We start from the raw sequence: 21,922 nt of genomic DNA, 5'->3' as shown, positions 1-21,922 counted from the left end.
GATGCTCACTTTCTCAGTGCTAACTGATACCCCGAAAATTCTTATTATTACCCCTGACTTTGTTAACATCTCAGTATCTCATTTTTTAACAACCACTTCCCTTGTCTCAGGCCTGATGGTGTTAATAGTTGACCTCATTTTGCTAAAATCTAATTGCAGCACACAGACTGGGAATTCTGCCATCCTCTGGATCCCCCAGTCCCAGCCAGCTTCCCTGGGTTAGCTCCGTTCACCTAGCCAGCCACATCTTTTCTCCTGAAACCTCCATGGATACTCTGCCCTGGCTATGGTTACTGAGTGCAAGGTAGATTCTGAGAGCTGAGTTTGTGTAGGGGTTGTGTGATGCAGCTGGCCGTGCTCTTTTTGTCCCCAGGAGCTAGCATTTGCCCTCTACATGCACTTTGTATTGTAGCTCCCTTTCCATCTAAAACCTCCCTGCATTCTCCCCTTTTCTCCCTTTTCTGCCTTTGCTAAATACCTGTTCTGGTCAGACCCTGTGCTAAGAGTATGGGGCTACAGAGATATAAACAAACCTTGTGCCCTGGCCCTGAGGAAATCACAGACTACCAGATGGTGACTGACATGGAAGTTGAAAAACAGGCTGGGCGCAGTGAGTCTCTCCTGTAATTCCAATTTGGGAGGCTGAGGTGGGAGGATCTCTTGAGGCTAGGAGCTCAAGACTAGCTTGGGCAACATAGCAAGACCTCCATCTCTAAAAAAGAAAAAAAAGTTGAAAAACACACAAGACAGTCCCTGAGAAATAAAGAGATAACCTATGTTTACCTGTCCAAAGAATGGGTTGATCTTAGCTCACAGGAGATGGAATGGAAGGCTTTGTGGGCAATGGTAGGGAGAAGACAGTAGGAATTGAAGAATGGGAATGGGATTATAATGGGAAGAAGCGGATTATTAGTAAGGCATAGATTAGACTCTTGATTTGCCTATTTTCTCCTCTTTTTCTACACAATGATTCATAGACTCAGTTAGTGGTGTGGGGTATGGCCTAGGGCTGTGCGGGAGGGGACCTGACAATTCTTACATCTACTGCTTCAGCTCCTTCTTTCTCAAACTCCACATCTACATTCTTAATTATCTCCTGGCATGTCCATATGAATATTTCCAAGACACCTCAAAGTGCTGTCATTTACACCTACACATTCGATCTCGTTAGTAACCACACATTCTATCTCTGTAGTAACTCTAATGCATTTTACAGCTGAGGAAGCTGAGGTCTAGATAGGGGAAGTGAATTATATAACAAATTGGGGCAGAGGCAAGCATAGAACCAGGCTTCCTAACACATAGTGTGGGATGCCTCCCTTGGTAACACAAGAATTTCTCTACACTGACCCTTGTGTTTAATCTTAAGGCCTGGTTATTTGGCCTTTGGGTATTCACTGCCCTGATGGCAATGCCACTATCAGCTTCCAGGATATTGTGTGGGGGAAAACTCAGGCCTTGGAACTCTTAGAGTCAAGAGTTCCAAGAGTCTAGCTTGAGCTAGATCAGGGCCATATAGACGTCTCCATTGTAAGAGATGTTTGCCTGTAACAAAACAAACAATATTTGCTGCGTGAATATGAAAGTTGTAGTGAGAAAGTGTGGTGTAGCAGAAAGACAATGTAGTTGGGCAAATCTGGATTTAAACCCAGCTCTAGCAAGTTAGTGTCCCTTACAGAGCCTCAGTTTCTTGGTCTACAGAATGGGAATACCAATAACCTATCTTATGTAGTAGTTGTGAGGATAAGAGACGATGAATATAAATGCCTAATATGTTTTATATTTTCTCTATTTCCCTTCCTTTCTTATATGGATTAAGGGAAGGGAGATATTATCATACTTGAAGCTTATCAGTAAAGAATCAATCCTTCCAAGATTTATTGAGTGACTTCTGTATGCTGGTTGATGTTATGCTGTGCACTGGCATATATAGGCAAGTGATGATCACTAGGAACCTTAAAGAGTAAATCAACCATGTTAGAATCATCTTCTTTCTATCAAGCTTGGTAGCTCATGGATGTGGCAGGTAGTATTTCTGGACTTTATCTAAACATTTGACAAGGCAGAGGGTTGGATAGGATGGATATTTGTATATTTAAGTGGAGTCAAAACTAGTTGAAGGAATCCAGTGGTACTGATAGGTGGAACAGTATTACCTTAGAGGGAGGGAGTGACTGTTAGATCTTATCCTTGGCCGTGGTTATTCAGTATTCTTATTCATGACTTGATGAGAATATGAAGCTGGGCAAAATAATAGATCTGGTTCCAAATCGAACTGGATAAGGTAGAATAAGAAACCAAATGAAATAACTAGGCTCAATCTGCATACCCACCTTAAGTATTTGAAGTATTGAAACTGCTCGTTGCATGGAGTCTTGTTTGAACAAGGATACCTTTGACTTTTGGTAAGAATATAAAGGGGATATTAAAGTTGAGAAACCCTAGGAAACCAAGATTAAAAGTCCTAACAAACAGGGGAGACAAAGAATACTCCAGGCTCTGGTAGTGGCTCTGGAGGAGGCAGGTGTGTTCCAGGAAGAAAGGCAACTCACTGTGCTGCAGAAATAGCTCCTCTTGGAACCTGAAAGACAGGAGAGTGAGGGCTTATGTATGGCTAGACTTGTAGCCTGCCTGGAGGCTAGGGGATGGCCACTAGAGGACCCTCAATTTTCTTTCAGAGAGCCTGGAATAAACATATGAAGGACATGGCCACCACCCTGACCTAGTAACCCTCCTCCCTTGGGTGGAAATAGGATATGTTAATCTGTCTTTGATCCCATCTCATCCCCATGTTCTGCTGCTCAGCCTTTCTGTGAGGAGCTATGATGGTAACTCTTTTTGTCAAACTATGGGCATCAGTATCATATGGTTTCTTTTTCTGGTGTCTTGACCCTCCCTTAACTTGGTGGCTCTACCTGGGTCTTTTTGGATTTCCACCAGCCCCATGTCCTTACTATGTCCAAGGATCATGCCAGTCCTACCTCCTCCTCCGCTGTCTAAGGGCAACTTGCTGTGCACAGAGGGTCATTAGCCCTGGCATAACTCCCTTTTTTCCCTCTTTCTCTGACTCCCACATCCAGAGCTCCTCTGAGCCCACAGCACAACCTAGACAGAGGATGCAGGAATAGCTGTCTCCTTCTTATAGTGCCCCTTTCAAGTCTTTTGTACTGTGGCACAGAGCCCAGATCTGGTATACCAGGAACAATGTTAGTTCCAGGAATGGCTCTCTCCTGATTGGCTAAGTTTTTAGGATTTGGCTTTTGCTTTTTATCTTTTGGTGTCATTTCTTGTTTAACATTTAAATTTTGCTCTGGACAATGGGCATTCTTTGAACCCCAGCTGGTGGCTGGGGCCCTTGTGGTTCACTGAATTGCTACCAGGTGTTCTCTGGAAATAGCTCTGCCCCTCAATTTCTGGTAGGTGTAATGTCTCATCCATATCAATTTATTGATGCTATCCTGTTCTAGAGTCTCTGGATTTCACAGTAGCCTAGAAATGTTCTCCATAGATTGAGACTTCTGGACCTTTCCCTGATCTGTGCCAAGAATGGCCTGGTAGTCCAGGAGACCTAGTTCCTACAGTGACTTCAGTCCTACAGCCAGAACTGAGGCTTCTGGTGACATTGCTTTATGTCCTTTATACCAGTCATCTCCATTTACCTACTGTGGAACTTTAGAATTGCTTACCCTGTATGACAGAAGCCACTACATCTGGGCATATGGGCTCATCCAGCCCAGAGATGGCTGGGGTATATTGAGAAGGCACTAGTTCTCTCCTCTTCACTGCATCCTAAGAAAGTGTGATTTAATAAGCATCCTGTATTGCTGTAAGGCCTCTCATTTCAAAACAAAGCCTTGGCTAGCAGAGAGATAGACATAGAGCTTACTATAATAGTGTATGGTAAGTGTGTATCTAAGAAGAGAAACTAATTCCTTCTCAGTGGGAGAGTGTGTCTGTTATGGAAGGCTTCATAGAGGAGGGATGCAGTGGAGTCTGCAAGGCTAAGTGTGCAGTGGGCACCCTAACTCACCATGCCCTCCCCTCTCTGGCAGTGACTCGCCATAATCACCTCAAGGACTTCATGCTGGTGGTGTCTATCGTTATTGGTGTGGGCGGCTGCTGGTTTGCCTATATCCAGAATCGTTACTCCAAGGAGCACATGAAGAAGATGATGAAGGACTTGGAGGGGTTACACCGAGCTGAGCAGAGTCTGCATGACCTTCAGGAAAGGTAAGGCCTGCCCCTTCAGGAAAGGTAAGGCCCTGCCAGTTCTTGGGAACCTCCTGTTTCCACCTGGGTGTGAGCCACTTGGCCCCTGAGGCCTTGTCAACATGGCAGCCCAGGCTGCGTCATCCTTCCAAAACTGCATTGCAAGTTTAGGTTGCTGATATTCCAATTGCCCTGGGCAGTTATTCCTCCTGGGGAGAAGCTTGTTTCTGTCTTTTTTGCCTCTTAGCTTCAGAGGGAGAAATGTATAGCTGCCAGAGGTCTTGAGCTTCCCATTTCTTGTTAGGGGGTCATTCTTCCTTCTGCCTGTCTCTGGACTGCTTCTCCTAGCATATAAATAGATGTAATGAACTGTTCTTTACTATTCCCAAAGAAACCTCACAAACCTTCCTTCTTACTGTCCTTAGTTCTTTCTTATAAGGAGTCTAAATCTCATAAACACTGACTTGCTGTATGACTTTGGATAAATTTCTTTCCCTCCCAGGACTTATTTCCTCATTGGTAATATGAAGGGATTGACCTAGGAGAATGCCAAACTCTCCTAGGAGAACACTTCCAACTCAGATAGTCTGGGATTCTGTTACAATAAAATATGACTTCAAAACTATGGCAGAAGATTTAACTGTGAAAAGACAGTGCCCATCAGTCAGTCAGTCAGCCTGTGTATTTCCTGACATCTAGGAACCAGTTCTGTGATGGCAGTTATAAGAAATTCACTGGTCCTGAGGAAACAAAACTTACATACCCACAAGAAGCAGCAGTGAGAGCACACTTAATGCAGACTTAGTTCCAGACTCAACTTATAGGATAAGAACGCTAATGTCTAGAAAGACAAAGAGGTGGATGAGTGGATGTGAGACTCTGAGGAGGTAGCCTTTAAAGATGGGTAGGGAAGTCCTGGGTGTTAAGGTTGAGTGTATAGGGTGGGGCCAGATCCCTGGAACCTTAAGATACATGTGGGGAAGTTAGTAGGATGCAGAAGGCAATAGAGAGTCAAATCAGGTTTTTTTGGTTGTTTTTTTTTCGAGAAGAGGAGAGGTCTATTCAGGACTGTCTTTTAGAAAATGATTCTGGAAGCCTAGGGACTCTAGGTGGGAAGTCTTTGCAGGAATTCACGTAAAAAGAAATGAAGTCTTGTCTTTTCATTTATTTCTATTTATTATTATTATTATTATTTTGACTCTGGGTCTTGCTCTGTTGCCCAGGCTGAAGTTCAATAGCATGAACATGGCTCACTGCAGCCTCCAACCCCTGGGCTCCTCCTGCTTCAGCCTCCTGTGTAACTGGGTGCATGCCACCATGCCCGGCTAATTTTTTTTATTTTTTGTAGAGACAGGGGTCTTGCTGTGTTGCCCAGGCTTTTCCTGAACTCCTGGACTCAAGAGGTCTACCTCAGCCTCCCAAAGTGCTGGGATTACAGGCCTGAGCCACTGTGCCCAGCCGTTGTGTTATTTTTAAATGGTAAACACTATTTAATTTGGAGGGGTGGGGAAAAGACTTCTTGTGAGCCAGGTATTGTTAAATACTTAAATGCATTATTGCTTTTAATCACTATGGCCCTTTGAAGTAGGTACTATTAGAGTTGGGGAAATGAAGGCTCAGAGAGGGTAAGTGCTTTGCTCAGGGTCATATATCAGTAAGTAGTGAACTAGGAATTTTGACACTCCAGGGTGCTGCCTTTACTGAGGTAGCAGCCTTATTGGATTTATTTCCATGGGCTGGGCTTCTAGGGAGCAAGAGGGGTCTGATCTCTAAGCTGATTCCTGGCTACTTTGCTGGGCCCCTTGTTCTTGGGCCCTTTGCCAATTAGGAGCTAACTGCTGCTGTCTGAGCAGTCCCCATATCTCATTTGTTTGAAAAACATGTACTGTTTCCATTCCAAAGGCAAAAGAATCTAGGCAGGAGACATTCCAAGTTCGGGGATAAAACTAAGCTCCCAGCACTCCCTGCTCCCTAAAGCCTCCAGAGCTAAATGACCACTGTGGCACTTAGAAAGAGACAAAGACATCCCTCCCCTTTTCCCCCTAGAGATAGGCTTGCACACATGCACACAGATATCCTCTTCTGAGTGTCCAGAGCCCACATGCCACCTCGTTTCTCCTTGTATTAACAGACCTGCAATGCCAGCTTTCACAGAGCTTTATTACAGAGTTCCTGATAATTTATGTGAATAAATATAATTCTACATGTACAGTCCAGTTAGGATTTCATTGAGTTTCAAGATAATTATTTGAGGCAGGCAGGAATTTTGATTCCCAAAACAGGCAAAACTTGCTCGTAGTCACGCAACTGCTTAGAGCCAGGACTAATTGCAATGCTAACTGTTGTTGCCTTGGAGTGGGGCAGTGCTTAATTGTATACTTATTTGCTCATTTCTGCACCCAACAATAATTATTGATCTCCATCTCTAACAGACCTTATTGGAACTATGAAAGGGGGTCAGTCTTGATTCTACTTTAAAGGAGCTCGCTATTATAAAGGACAGACATATCATAGTATTGGCTTTTCTCAAGAGGCTGCTTTCATAAAGGACAGTATTTCAGTGAAGAAGTGAATCCTTAATGGTGTAACTTTATACAGTTGGGTCATGGAAGAGTACAGTAAAGGAGGATATTCAGCAAGGGAAGGAGATGGCAGGAAATGGCGCCACTGATTTGTCTTTACCTATGCATATATCGCCATCTGGTGTTCATTTTCAGGGGGTTCAACTCCCTTTCTCTTCAGGGACAAATTAGGCGGATTACAATTTGCGGGAAGCTTGCAGCCTAACATTTCCTCCTCTTACCTCCTTGCTTGTTCCATGATATCTTTTGAAGTCTCCGCCACTGATAGCCCTGGACTTAGAGTTTTTTTTTTTTTTTACAGATTGAGTTCTGTTTGTTTCATCGGTTTCATCTACTTAATTATCTCAGTGGTCAGTGTTCTCTAGGGGTCCTTCTTGTTCTGTAGTCTATCCTTTCTTTTCTATACCTCAAGTCTAAGCTATATATCTTATCTCTTCTTCACCATCCTTTCTCCTTCCTAATCTCCTCCCCTGGTAACCTGGTGGTTTTTACTTAGAAAGGAAGACCAGACAGTAAAGTCCGTTTTCTCTTCCAAAGGGATTAGCAAATTCTCACTCTTTGTTCTGGGTGTAGCCCAAGTCTCCCTTTCTTTCTCTGACTCCTTTCAGGCAGAGCTGATTACTCCATCTTTTGGGTGGACCTAAGATCATATATATCTTTTTATTATAGAATTTGTCGCACTGTATACAGTTATCTGTTTACTTGTCTTTGTTGGAGTAAATCATGAGCTCCTCAGTGGCAGGGACAGCTTTCTGATTTATCACCATGTATTTAGGGCTTAGCACAGGGCTTGGCACTTAGTAGGCACTTGAAAGAACTTGGTGAATGAATAGATGAATTAATGAGTGTATTAACATAGATAGCCGTGTGGAGGAAAGAAGTGAGGAAGGGAGAAGGCTTGTTTAGCTGGATGGAAGGTTTTGTCGGTGAACTGAGGGAATGTGTGTGACGGTGCAAGGGTAGACTTACATTATAACTCATGCCCTTGAGATCTTATCCACTAAGGAAGATACTTAGGAAAGGAACTCAGGGCCTGGGAGCAGTAGGGGACTCTCCTGAGTCCTTTGGCATAAATTTAATTTATTTTGTGCTTCTGGGAACAGAAGCTCAGGAGTCCAAGAGGTCTAGCTCAATAGTTCCTTCCTCATCTTCCTTAATCCACCCCTCTGCTACCACCCCAGTCATTTCTCAGCCATTAGGTTTTCCCTGGATCTTTTTGTCAAGCTTGCAGGGTATTCTACATTCATTGAACTTTCTAGATACCACTACATAAGAGGAATAATTGTGGTATTTGAAGTCACACAGATTGGAATTCTAGCCTCAGTTCTTCCTGCAAGTTGCTTTCCCTCTCTAAGACTCCGTATCTGCCTGTCCCAGGCTGATAATGATACCCATATATCATTATCTGCTGGGAGGACAAATGGGAAATACCTTGTAAACTGGTACTTGTTATGATTTTAGTATGAGATAGTTTTGAGGAGGGATTCAGATGCCTGAGAGCCTGGCTTCTTAGCCTTGATTACTGGCAGCAAAATGATGGTCAATGTGTGAATTAGGTAATGACTGTGGTTTCTATGGGCCTTGAGCTAGCTCAGAGCCAGACACACAGCAGAGCAGGGAGAATATATGCTGAGAGTTGGAGCTGTCATTTTCCTCTTTGATGCCATGACTCATGGCATTTTGGCTGGCACCCCCTTGCCTGGCCTCCTCCAGCTCCCTGCATTGCCCCCCAGGCTGCACAAGGCCCAGGAGGAGCACCGCACAGTGGAGGTGGAGAAGGTCCATCTGGAGAAGAAGCTGCGCGATGAGATCAACCTTGCTAAGCAGGAAGCCCAGCGGCTGAAGGAGCTGCGGGAGGGTACTGAGAATGAGCGGAGCCGCCAAAAATATGCTGAGGAGGAGTTGGAGCAGGTAGGAGAGTCCACAGATTCCTGGACACCTTGACGGGTGGGTAAAGGGCAGGGGCCCAGGGTCTGGCTGGAAAGTTTCATGTGTGAGGAATTTGAAATATGACCCAAAGACTATGTTCTAGAGTCACTGGACTCTTACCAACAGTAAGAGTTCAAGTCGTAAAAAATAGTCACTATGGGCCGGGCACAGTGGCTCATGCCTGTAATTCTAGCACTTTGGGAGGCCAAGGCGGGTGGATCACCTGAGATGAGGAGATCGAGATCAGCCTGGCCAACATGGTGAAAGCCCATCTCTATTAAAAATACAAAAAAATTAGCCGGGTATGGCGGCGGGCACCTGTAATCCCAGCTACTTGGGAGGCTGAGGCAGGAGAATTGCTTGAACCCCAGAGGTGGAGGTTGCAGTGAGTTGAGATCGTGCCATTGCACTCCAGCCTGGGCGACAAGAGTGAATCTCTGTCTCAAAAAAAAAAAAAAAAGAAAGAAAGAAAAAAAGAAAATTATAAAAATAGTCACTATGATTTTCAAAGAACAGTGGATAATAGGTGATAACAGTTATTTTGTTCCTTTTTTGAGGTATTTACATAAAGTGTACAAATCATAAGTATACAGCTGGCAAGCTTTTGCATATGCATATACCTGTGTTACTACCACCCAGATCAAGATACAGAACCTTCTCAGCACCCCAGAAAACTCACTTTTGCTCCCCCAGTTAATATTTCATCCAAAAGTAAACTGTCACAACTTGTAAACCAGATTAGTTTTGTCTAATTTTGAACTTCATATAAATGGCATTATACAGTATATACTCTTTTGTGTTTTGTTTCTTTCACTCAACATTATGTCTATGAGAGTCATCAAAGTTGCATGTGATAGTTGGTTTATTTCCATTGCTGAGTAATAATCTATTGTATGAGTATACTATAATTTATCCACTCTTCTGTTGATAAACATTTGGGTTGTCTGCAGTTTTGTTGACTTTTATGAATAATATTGCTATGAACCTTCTTGCATATGTCTCTTGGTGGGCATAAGCACTCATTTCTGTTGGACGTATAATATTCATGTATTTAGCTTTATTAGAAACTGTCAAACAGTTTTCCAAAATGATTGTACCAATCTATACTGCCACAACAATGTAAGAGAATTCTAGTTGATCCATGACCTCAGTATTTTTAGGCATTTTAATTTTAAACATTCTGGTAAATATATAGTAGTATCTTGTGATTTTAATTTTCATTTCCCTAATATTATTAAACACCTTTTTATAAATTTATTGGCCATATGATTTGGGAATCTCTTCTCATTTTAAAAATTGGATTGTCTGTCTTTTTCTTATTGATTTGTAAGCATTATTTATATATTTTGGATATTAGTCTTTTGTCAATATAAATACACATACATATAGAAAATATTTGCTTTCAGCCTTGACTTTTTTTTTTGCTTTATTAATATTGCCTTTTGATAAACAGAAGCCCTTGATTTTAATGAAGTGTAATTTAATCAGTTTTTAAAAATGATTGATGCGGCCAGGCGCCATGGCTCATGCCTGTAATCGCAGCATTTTGGGAGGCTGAGGCGGGCAGATTACTTGAGGTCAGAAGTTCGAGACCAGCCTGGCAAACATGGCAAAAGCCCGTCTGTACTAAAAATACAAAAATTAACTGGGTGTGGTGGCACATACCTGTAGTTCCAGCTCCTTAGGAGGCTGAGGCAGGAGGATTGCTTGAGCCTGGGAGGTGGAGGTTGCAGTGAGCCAAGATAGTGCCACTGCACTCCAGCCTGGGTGACAGAGCGAGACTCCATCTCAAAAAAAAAAAAAAAAAAAAAAAAGTTGATGCTTTTTGCTTTTTGTTTCTTGTTTAAGAAATCCTTCCCTATCCCCAAGATATTTCCCTAAATTTTCTTCTGAACCTTTATTGTTTGTCTTTTCACATTTAGGGATATTATTTCAAATTAACTTTTGTATGTGATATGAGGTAGGCTGTCAAGGATCTTTTTTTTCCCCCAAGTAAGGTGATCATTCAGGAATCTCTTTTTTTTTTTTTATTTTTCAGGTCAAAAAGTTTTCTAATTTTTATTGTGGTTCCTTTTTCGGGACATGGTTATCTAGTATATTGCTTGATTTTCAAACACGTGAGGACTTTTTAACTTATCTTTCTTTTACTGATTTCTAGTTTAATTTCACTATGGTCAGAGAACATATGCTGTGTGGGTTTAGTCCTTTGAAACTTGTTGAGACTTGGTTTGTATAAAAAAACAACTAAGCAATTCAGTTAAAAGGCAGATTGTCAGATTGGATTAATGCCAAAACTCAATTATATGCTGTCTATGAGAGACACACTTTAAATATAAGAACACAAAAAAAGGTTAAAGGAAAAGGATGAGAAAAGATATATGTTGCAAAATGAAGCAGGAGTAGCTATATATTGATATAATATTTATATTAATATAAAATAGGATTTAGGTCATGAAGTATTGACCTAAAGCAATTGCTAAGTGAAATAAAGCAAGGGTAGATATATATTAATATAAATGTAATATTTACATTAATATAAAGTAAACTTTAGGTCAAGAAGTATTACTAGACCCCAAAAATAGATATTTCATAATTATAAGTGGATGAATTCAATTTAATATGTAACAGCCCTTAATTTGGATACATCTAATGATGTAGTCTAAAATATATAAAGCAAATATTGACTGAACTAAAATGATACTAGACAAATTTTATAATCAAAGTTAGAGATTTTAATATGCTTCTCTCAATAAGCCACCAACAGCATCCATAAGGATATAAAAAATTTAAAAACATGGTTAATAAATTTGAATTCCTTGACACATATAGAACACTCTGCCTAACTCTAGAATATACATTCTTTTTAGCACTTATATATCTCTTAAAATATACTTCTGCTCCATTCTGTCCTCTCCTTCTGAGAATCTAATATTTATGTTAGATCTTTTAACTGTATTCCACATGTCTCTTATGCTCAGTTCTGTTCTTTTTTCTCTCTGTGCTTTGGTTTGGTTATTTTCTATTGATCTATCTTTTAAGTTCTTTAATTCTGCATTCTACTGTAAGCATTCTGCTGTTTAACCCATCCAGCGGGTTCCTACTCTCAGACAATATATTTTTCAATTCTAGGATATCCACTTTACTCTTTTATGGGTTCTAGTTCCCTGTCCAGAATTTCTATCTTTTATCTGTTGTATCCATCTTTTCCTGTATTTCTCTTAACATAGCAATCATAATTATTTTAAAGTCCTTGTCTTATAATTCTTACATCTGGATCATTTATGGGACTGCTTATTTTTCCTCTTGATTATTAGTCATATTTTTTGCCATTTATGTCTAGTAATTTATTTTTATTACATGCTGGACAGTGTGTATAAAAAAACAATAGAGGCTCCAGATGATTTTCTCTTCCATCAGGTAGTTTTCCCCTTTTCTTTTGTGAAGTATATTAAGGAACTGATCACCTCAAGCCAATCAGAGATCGAGCTGCATTTGAACTAGGTTGTAGTTTTAGTAAAACTTGGTGTAGCTTTCATTTGTCCCAGTTTCTCAGGTATGTCCCTCCCTGACTTTTAAATGGAAAGCTGTTAGATTTCCTTCTCTTCAGCCCTGAAAGACTGTGAGAGATGCACTTCTGCCACTTCATAGGCTGTTTTCTTTGTGCCTCCGTGGAGATCTTCTACATGGGTCCAGCCCAATTTTCAGCTCTCACCTAAAATCATCAATGTCTCCCAGGAAGAAAATGACTGGCAATTGACAAATCATCTTAGAAAGGCTTTTTTTCTCTCTGACCTTTAGTTTATCTAGTCTAGTGGTTCTTACATTTTTTGTTCTTAGGACTCTTTACTTTTTTTTTTTTTTTTTTTTTTAAGACGGAGTCTCACTCTTGTCGCCTAGGCTGGAGTGCAATGGCATGATCTCAGCTCACTGCAACCTCCACCTCCCAGGTTCAAGCAATTCTCTTCCTGCCTCAGCCTCCCGAGAAGCTGGGATTACAGGTGCCTGCCACCACACCTGGCTAATATTTGTATTTTTAGTAGAGAAGGGGTTTCACCATGTTGGTCAGGCTGGTCTCGAACTCCTGACCTCAGGTGATCTGCCCACCTCAGCCTCCCAAAGTGCTGGGATTACAGGCGTGAGCCACCACACTTAGCCAGGACCCTTTACTCTTAAAAACTATTTAGGACCTCAAAGAACATTTGATAGGGGGTAATACTATTGATATTTAACCTATTAGAAATTAAAACTGAGAAAATTAAAAAATATTTATTAATTCATTTAAAATAACTATATAGCCAGGCGCAGTGGCTCACACCTGTAATCCCAGCACTTTGGGAGGCCAAAGCGGGCGGATCATGAGGTCAGGAGATCGAGATCATCCTGGCTAACACGGTGAAACCCCGTCTCTACTATAAATACAAAAAATTAGCCAGGCGTGGTGGCGAGCGTCTGTAATCCCAGCTACTCGGGAGGCTGAGGCAGGAGAATGGCTTGAACCTGGCAGGCGGAGCTTGCAGTGAGCCGAGAGATTGCGCCACTGCACCCCAGCCTGGGTGACAGAACAAGACTCCGTCTCAAAAAAAAAAAAAAAAAAAAACCTATATCAGGCTGGGCACGGTGGCTCATGTCTGTAATCCCAGCACTTTGGGAGGCTGAGGCATGCAGATCACCTGAGGTCAGGAGTTCGAGACCAGGCTGGCCAACATAGTGAAACCCCGTCTCTACTAAAAATACAAGAATTAGCCAGGTGTGGTGGCAGGCACCTGTAATCACAGCTATTCGGGAGGCTGAGGCAGGAGAATCGCTTGAACCTGGGAGGCAGAGGTTGCAGTGACCCGAGATCACATCACTGCACTCCAGCCTGGGTGACAGAGCAAGACTCCATCTCAAAAAAAAAAAAAAAAAAAACTATATCAAACCCCTTAGATGTTAACACAAATAACATATTTTCTAAATTTTTCAAAATAAAAACAATTTTGAAAACACAATTTTCATAAAATGCATACAGCTTTTTCCAGATATCAGAATTGTTTTTCTCCCATGACCTACCATATCCTACTGGGAAGTGGAAGTCAGGTGATAACACTTTATTTAAAACATATAGATAAGTGTTTATTAACTTTGGCTGCAAATTAGAATGACTTGGAGAGCCTATGTTAATGCCCAGGCAAACACCCCAGATAAATGAAATCGGTATCTCTAGGTTGGGACCCAGATATCTGTGTTTTTTCAAGTTCCTGGCCAGGCATGGTAGCTCACGCCTGTAATCCTTACACTTTGGGAGGCAAAGGGCAGGCAGATCGCTTGAGCCCAGGAGTTTGAAACCAGCCTGGGCAACATGGCAAAACCCCATCTCTACCAAATAAATAAATAAATAAATAAATACAAAAATTAGCTGGGTATGGTGGTGCATGCCTGTGGTCCCAAAGCTACTCGGGAGGCTGAGGAGGGAGGATCACTTGAGCCCGGGAGGCAGAGGTTGCAGTGAGCTGAGACTGCACCACTGCATTCCAGCCTGGGCGACACAATGAGACCCTGTCTCAAAATAAAATAAAGTAAAAAAGTTCCCCATGTGTTTACAGTATATGACAAGGTTGAGAACCACAGCCATAAAATAAAAGGACAAGAACTCTGACTTGCCCATCTGTTGTCTTCCCATCAGGCATTTATTACCGTGCATGGCATGATATGTCTCTCTCTGTCTGTCTGTCTTCCACCTCCCCCATTCCTTATTTTGTAGTTATTTCTCTCATTAACCAAACAGCTTTTTTTTTTTTTTTGAGACAGTGTCTCACTCTATTGCCCAGGCTGGAGTGTGGTAGCACGATCTTGGCTCACTGCAGTCTTGACCTCCTGGACTCAAGCGATCCTCCCACCTCAGCCTCCTGAGTATCTGGGACCACAGGTGCACACCACCCCACCAGGCTAGTTTTACAATTTTTTGTAAGATGAGGTCTCGCTGTGTTGCTCAGGCTGCTCTCGAACTCCTAGGCTCAAGTTATCCTCCTGCTTTGGCCTTCCAAACTACTGGGATTACAGGCGTGAGCCACTGTGCCCAGCTCCCAGCAGTTTTTGAGCCTTGTAGGCCAGCCTCTTTGTATGCCTCCCTGACTATCATGCTTCTGTTTGCTCTCTTTTTTTCTCTTCTTCATCCATTCTTCCCTTCTTAGCTTATCCCATTCCTTAAACCGCTTTTAATGTAGAACTTGACCATAAATTTTCAGACTTGGTATATTAGTCTCTAAGGTATCTAGTCTTCATTTAGAAGCTATAAAACCAGGAATGGGCTATTTTTAGTTTTTTTTTTTCAGGGAACAGAAACCAAGTGAAGATTGGCACTCTCATTGCCTCTTAAAGGAATAAAGGTGTTCTGTCCCTAGCTGAGGCCCTCCTGGCCTATCTTAGCTGTGGAGAGGACCTCAGGCTTGCTATGGGATGTTTACCTCATTGGCTGAAGCTGGGGATAATAAGACTGCTTTCAATGTGTCTTCTCTGGGATTCTGTTCAGGTAGGAGAATTGGGAGATCACTTATGCTGGTAGCTTGGATGAGACAGCAAGAAACTCGGTGTACATAATGTCTGTATGTACTTTCAAGTCTTTTACACTTTAGTGCTTTGTGACTGCCTCATTGTGTGCTCCCTGAAGAGAAGTCGGTTATTTCTACTTATACATTGGTCCTCTCATGTCTTGGCTTCTGTTGGCAATGCATGTGTTAGGTGTGGGCATGCTCATTATCTTCCCACCTTTTACAGAGTTCTTTTCAAAGCCCACTTGCTCTACTCCCTGAGAGAATCATAGATGCAGTCTCTGGGCCAGAGAAGACTTTGGAGAGCATTCAGGACAATGCCCTTCTGAAGTACCAATCATTTTTCAGGTCTCTCTGACATGAGCTCTTCACATACCTCCCATGACAGGGAACTCATTCTCTCCTGAGGTCACCCCTTCACTGATAGTTTGGATTTGCATGGGAGAAAGTCCTTCCTCACACTGAATTAAGAGCTGATTTAGGAAGCACAGGGTCACACAACCAGTTAAGCGACAGACCAGGGACCAGAACCAGATTTTCAGATTCCTGACCAGTGCTTTTTCTGTCACGTTGTGATGTCTTGAAGTCTAAGCACAGACCCTGACTCTCGGTAAGAAGATGATTCACTAGCTGACCTGTTCCTGAAGAGATCAGGGAAGATTGCTGGAACTTGCTGCATGACCAGGAAAGTAAGCTGATGTGACAGAAAAGAATGCCTTCGTCTGGGAACAGAAACATCTCAATTTGGGTTCTGGTTGACACTGTCGACCTTGAGTAGGTTAATTTTCTTCGCTGAGCTTGCTTTCTTCTATATAAAATATGGAAAATAATCCTTACCTTTTCTCCTTCCTGGGAGAGTTGTAAAGCAGATAAGAAGTCTGAGTTCTGAAGCATTATACAGAGGTGTTGGAGAGTCTTAGTAGCAGTAAATGAACTCACATCCTTTTGGCTGCACAGGTTCGGGAGGCCTTGAGGAAAGCAGAGAAGGAGCTAGAATCTCACAGCTCATGGTATGCTCCAGAGGCCCTTCAGAAGTGGCTGCAGCTGACACATGAGGTGGAGGTGCAATATTACAACATCAAGAAGCAAAATGCTGAGAAGCAGCTGCTGGTGGCCAAGGAGGGGGTGAGAACTGCCCTTCTATTGTCCTCTTTTCTCCTTTTTGCCCTTCTCCTTTTTACCTGCATATCTTCCTCTTCTCTCCCTCTCCCTGTTCCTCCCATTGGGTGAAGAGATATCCTGGTGGTGGGTTCTGTTTCTTTCCTAATGTTCAGCTCCTGACAGTGTCCTCAGACTTCTGGAGGAGGGAATGAGGGTGTAGGGGCATTCCTGCCTGTCTTCTGGGAAAGATGAAACAAGTGGAGGCAGGCAGAGGGAAAGCTCTGCCAGCCCCAGGCTGCCATGGGGACAGAGGTCCTCCTGGGGCAAAAGGGCTATCAGGGACCCCTTTGCTTCTCCCCTTGCTTTCTCTATTTTGTCCCCCTCCTTTTTCTTCTACCTTGCCTGCCTTTCTCTTTTTCCTTTTTCTCTTCCCTTTCCTTGTACAGCCTAAGTTGTGCTAGGAGGAGTGGGCCCCAGCCATAGGGGAAGGCCTTTCTCATTTCTTCCAATCTCGAATCCCTGCTCTTTTTGAGCTGGGGGCCTCATCTTTGCAGGCTGAGAAGATAAAAAAGAAGAGAAACACACTCTTTGGCACCTTCCACGTGGCCCACAGCTCTTCTCTGGATGATGTAGATCATAAAATTCTAACAGCTAAGTAAGTAACACCAGTTATCTACTCTGGCAATGTCCATATCATCCTCAGAATTTGAGGGCATACAGGGCCTCCAACACCAATTCCATTTCCTTATTGGTGGAGGGACAGCTCTGATCTCCTGCCTCAGCCTTTATTTATCTCCTGCCTTGCTCTTAAGTTTGAGTTTATTGTGTGTTTTATTCACACATATTCTCAAAACTTGTTCCTCTGAGAAGAGGCTTCATTCCTATTGGGGCTCACACCAAGTCCATGCCTGCAGTTCTCTTTCCTCTGTCTTCAGGCAAGCACTGAGCGAGGTGACAGCAGCATTGCGGGAGCGCCTGCACCGCTGGCAACAGATTGAGATCCTCTGTGGCTTCCAGATTGTCAATAACCCTGGCATCCACTCACTGGTGGCTGCCCTCAACATAGACCCCAGCTGGATGGGCAGTACACGCCCCAACCCTGCCCACTTCATCATGACTGACGACGTGGATGACATGGATGAGGAGATTGTGTCTCCCTTGTCCATGCAGTGTAGGTGACCTCTTTGGGGGGATGAAGGAAGGAGCCTTTGATGTACAGGTTGAGAAGTCTGTGGCCTCTGTTGTGCTTAAATAGCAGATGGGGCAGATACCCAGGAAGATAGTTCAACTCATGACCTTGGTCAATAAAGCGCAATTGGCTCAGGTTATTTCTTTATAGTTGTCCTTTTGGTGTTCTTTCCTTGTTGTATGCTCTGTGTGCCCCTTTGGGTCTATTGTGCTAAGTGTGTCTCCCTTCATTCTTTTTCACTTTATTGTCCCTAACTACCACTCTATCTACCTTTATAAAAAATATGTCCTTTAGTGAATTTCAATGTAAAAATGGCATTTATTCTGACTATTTATTGAACTTATTTATTTTGATTTTTGCTCCTTATTCTTACTGCTAAAGTAGATGAATGGAATGGTGTTTCTCTTTGTCTTTTTGTGAGAGGCCCTATAAAGAAATAGTCCCTTAAAATGATATCGTCCTAAATCCTCTAAGCTGGAAAGGCATTCTTGCCCAGGAGGGATCTCCTGCACAAGCATGTCTGGCTTTCCACCTGGACTCTTGGATCCTACCCCCTCTTCCTCTGTCCTGGGTCTACCCTCTCCCTTTTCTCCCCTGCAAATGATGAGAGTTGAGTAGAGCAGAGCCAAAAGGAACAACACTGGAATTCTTCAGTGAATGAAGGGAGTTTTCCCTTACTGGCCCACAGTTGAATTTTTCTTTGGATCAGAAGCTATTTTAAGTAAGTAGAATAGCCCTTATGGTAAAGCTATTGTCCTAGGCCCAAATTCTGCCAGTACAGGGGGAGGGCAGAAGGCCGGGGCTGGGTTAGGGGCTTACTTTCAGATTCTTTAATCAGGCTGGATTCCCACTCGAGACAGAATTTATTTGTAATTTTATCAATAATACTTTGCCCCTGGCCAAGCCTCTTTGTTCTTCTAATCTGAAAACTCGTTAGGCCTTTAATCAAAGGCATAACAAGGACAGGATCAGACACGCAGAGCTTGATCCTGACTTGTTGATCTGAAGGCTTCTGTGTTCTTCAGGCTGGGAGGGACCTTAATTAGCTCTGAGATACCCAATCCCTGCCCCCAGCCCTTCCTTTATTACATGATGGCAGGCCGAAGCCCTCCATAAATCAGATTCTCTTCTCCTTTTGGCCTGGCTGTTGACCCTAGATGCTGCCTGGCTGATGGGGCGTAGGTTCAGTGACCGCTCTCTCTGCTCTACATCCGCCGGCTCGGATGATCAGTCCCTCTGGAAATACCCCGGTTTGAGGAGCCCCTTTGGGGCATTTTGTTTTTCCGACTTTTGGGACTTAATCAACACTCCTACCCCATGGGTCCCTTCTCCTGCCTGCTTCACGCCCCTGCCTGCTCCCTCTATCCCCTCAGCACTGTCCCTACTAACTACAGGGAGGGGTTCGGGGGTAAGAAGAATCAGCTTGCTTGGCAAGAGCTGGATAGAGAACACCCATGGTAATGGAAGGCTTAGGCTTCTCCCGTTAGTGCAGCTATGCAGATAATCTGGTAGCCCTTCCAGCTGGGCTGGGAGGGAAAGAGGGAAGGAAAAATCACCCCTTTCTTTTCTCTTTTTCTTGTTTCTCCCTTTTCTTCCCAGTTTCCCCCTTCTTTCTCCCCCTTCCCCTCCCTATTCCAGACTTCCTCATCCTCTTCAGCCTCTCTTTCATACCTTGAAAGCTACCAGCATAGAAGCCCTACCTCCTGAACTCTCCATCACTGTGGAAGTATGCTGTCTCCCTGGTGGCCCTTCCAAGGCTTCTCTCACCCTTGTAACCTGGCCCTTTCTCTCATCTTTAGGGAGAATGCAGGGAAGCTTATCTATCAGGGTAGAGGAGAAAGAATAAAGGTCTGCACTCTCTTTTAGCTGGGAGTGAGCCCAAGGGGGGATGCACTAGCATATTCCTAAGTTACTTGGTGCCCATGTATCCCTTCACTGGGCATAGTGGCCATTATCTCCAGGACCCCGATTTGCAGCCTGATCCAAGAGCTGGTTCTTTGTTGTTTATGTGCTTATTGGAAAGTGAAAAAGAGTGAACAGTAGCATAAAAAGCATCCATAGTCCCACCATATTTGAGTACCTTCTCTATCACTCTTTTGTCTGTGAATTTTTTTATGTGGTTAAGATAATGATAGCCACTACCACTTATTGAGTGCCATGACCTGTTTCAGGTGCCTTAAAGTCATTATTGTGAAGTCTCAGAAGAATCCTGCAGGATTTTAGAAATTAGGAATTAAAATGCGGAAGTCAGCTGCTCAAGGTCACAGCTGGAAGTGAAAGTCCTGGTTTCAAACTCTAGTGTTTGGTATTCCAAGCTCAAAGCTAGTACATATAATTCTGTATCCTTTTTCCCCTCTGAACATTTTAATAGGCATTTTTCCATTTTCTTCAAGTCTTTTTATAAGCATCGTTTTTAATAGCTCTATAGTCTCCCAGAAACTGGATATATTATCATTTTCCCATTGTTCATTCTTTATGTTTACTTTCATACAGCTATTAATAAAAAGTAAACGATTATGTTTACTTCTCATTCAATTATTAATAATGATGAACATGTTTATATATAAGTCCTTGTCTATGCTGTGAATTATTTCCTGAGGTTGGCTTTCTGAAAAGGCTGGTTCTTAGTGCTCTCCCGGACCTTGTCCCAAGCCCCTATCCTACCCTTCCTTGCTTGTGTCTACCCACTAACTGCCTTGCCACTTCCCTTTATAGTGATATTGCCCATAGGTCTCCTTCTATTGGAATTGCCACTAAAACTGACCTGGGCACCTCATCTTCAATTTCCCATCCTTTTAGGACCCCTGGTGGGAGGTTTCTGGGAGGAGGTGCCCCATTCTCCAGATTGGCATTAGAGGCCCAGGGTGGTCTCCAGCAAGCATTTATTCATGGGCACCTCCTTACCTGCCAGCCCAAAGTGGGCTGGCCCCTCCTGACACTTTCTTTATTCTCCTTGCAGCCCCTAGCCTGCAGAGCAGTGTTCGGCAGCGCCTGACGGAGCCACAGCATGGCCTGGGATCTCAGAGGTTGGTAGAGGGCGAGGCTGGCCACTTCTTGACAAGCCGGGTATCTCTGCAGCGAATGCGCAGCCTTTCATCTGGACAGTCTTTCAGTTCTGAAGGCTACGGGACCAGCTCTCCATCTGCCTCTGCTGCTGCTTCTTGCTCCTCTTCCATCACCACCATCACTACTACCACCACCACCACCACCACCACCTTCACCACCGTCCATGTCCACCCTGTTTATTACCACCACAGCACTTCCTATTTCCTCCAGATGGAGCCCTACCCTGACACACCCCCTTCTGACAGCACCGCTGTGATGCCTGGGCATTCAGAGAGCTTGGGGTATCAGCTGTCTCTCTTCTCTTTCTTCCCTTCCTTCCCTTTCTGCTGCTTTTACCTTGGTTTCTGCCTGCCAGCTGCTGCTTGATCAACTCTGGGGGTGTGTGCAGTGGGGAATCTTCTTATCCTGTTTGTTCCCAGCTCTGGGATTCCTTTTTAAGGTCGGCCTACTTTCTCCCCTTCTGTGTTTGGGGTTTGCTGACTCTAAAAATGAGTAACGACTTTCTTCCCTCGACCCTATAGCACTTTTGCCTAAACTATGCACTTTCACATTAGTTATCTCACTTGGGCCCTCACTTCCTTTACTCCTTCAACAAACATTTACTAATGCCTACTCTGTGCCAGGCTCTGCTGGGCATAGGGGTTCACTGGTGATAAGATACAATCCCAGCCATCAAGAACTACAATCTTGTCTGAGAGAGATACATAAATAATTATGGAAAAATTTATCATGTGCTATGGGGGTGTTGAGGAAGGAGTGACTAACAGTGTGTACCTGGGTGGAATGCTTCACCAAAGAGACGAATTTGTGCTAACATCCTGTGTGAAGGGAAAGGAGAAAGAGTATTCTGGGCAGAGGAAATACTGTGTGCAGAGACATGGAGATTCCAGAGAATATGATATGTTTGTGGTTAGAGCACTGGATATGTGTTGGTGGGAAGGAGAAACAGGTGAGGCTAGAATGACGAAGGCTCCGAAAGGGAAGGGTTTTGGCCTCTACCCGTTAGGAGATGGAGAATTACAAAAGGGTTTCTAAGAGAAAGTGAATCAGTCACCTTTGCATTTTAGAAATAACATTTTAGTGGCTGTGTGAAGGAAGGAAGCGGAAGACTGCAGGAATTTGGAAAACATTCCAGTAGACCACTAGGGGAGGTAATGAGGCCTTGGGATAAAAAGACATGATAAATTTGGTAACTGGCTACAGTGGTGAAGGAAAGGGAGGATCTAGTATGACACTCAGGTTTATAGCTTGAGTGACTGAATGGACGTAGCATCCTTCATGGAATTCGGGAACCAAGATAGGGGACATAGGTTTTGGGG

General features: G+C 43.3%; 1 protein-coding gene across 2 annotated transcripts in view; it reads left to right on the top strand.

The window, feature by feature from the left end:
- STIM1 (stromal interaction molecule 1) overlaps positions 1-21,922 on the top strand; it is a 231,508-nt gene that overhangs the window by 204,288 nt on the left and 5,298 nt on the right. Inside the window, exons 6-12 of one of the 2 annotated variants that reach the window (XM_009246755.4) lie at positions 4,053-4,230; positions 8,525-8,702; positions 16,205-16,372; positions 16,903-17,003; positions 17,284-17,519; positions 18,695-18,787; positions 20,497-20,563. In XM_009246755.4, coding sequence (XP_009245030.2) covers positions 4,053-4,230; positions 8,525-8,702; positions 16,205-16,372; positions 16,903-17,003; positions 17,284-17,519; positions 18,695-18,787; positions 20,497-20,563 — 1,021 coding nt within the window. The remainder of the gene's footprint in view (positions 1-4,052; positions 4,231-8,524; positions 8,703-16,204; positions 16,373-16,902; positions 17,004-17,283; positions 17,520-18,694; positions 18,788-20,496; positions 20,564-21,922) is intronic. The other variant, XM_002822174.4, reaches the window with a different exon arrangement.

Source organism: Pongo abelii, chromosome 9 (genome assembly GCF_028885655.2).
Source record: "Pongo abelii isolate AG06213 chromosome 9, NHGRI_mPonAbe1-v2.0_pri, whole genome shotgun sequence".
In the NCBI taxonomy this organism is placed as follows: Eukaryota; Metazoa; Chordata; class Mammalia; order Primates; family Hominidae; genus Pongo; species Pongo abelii.
The sequence above is the reverse complement of the archived record's forward strand: the minus strand, read 5'-3'. Positions and strand labels throughout refer to the sequence as shown.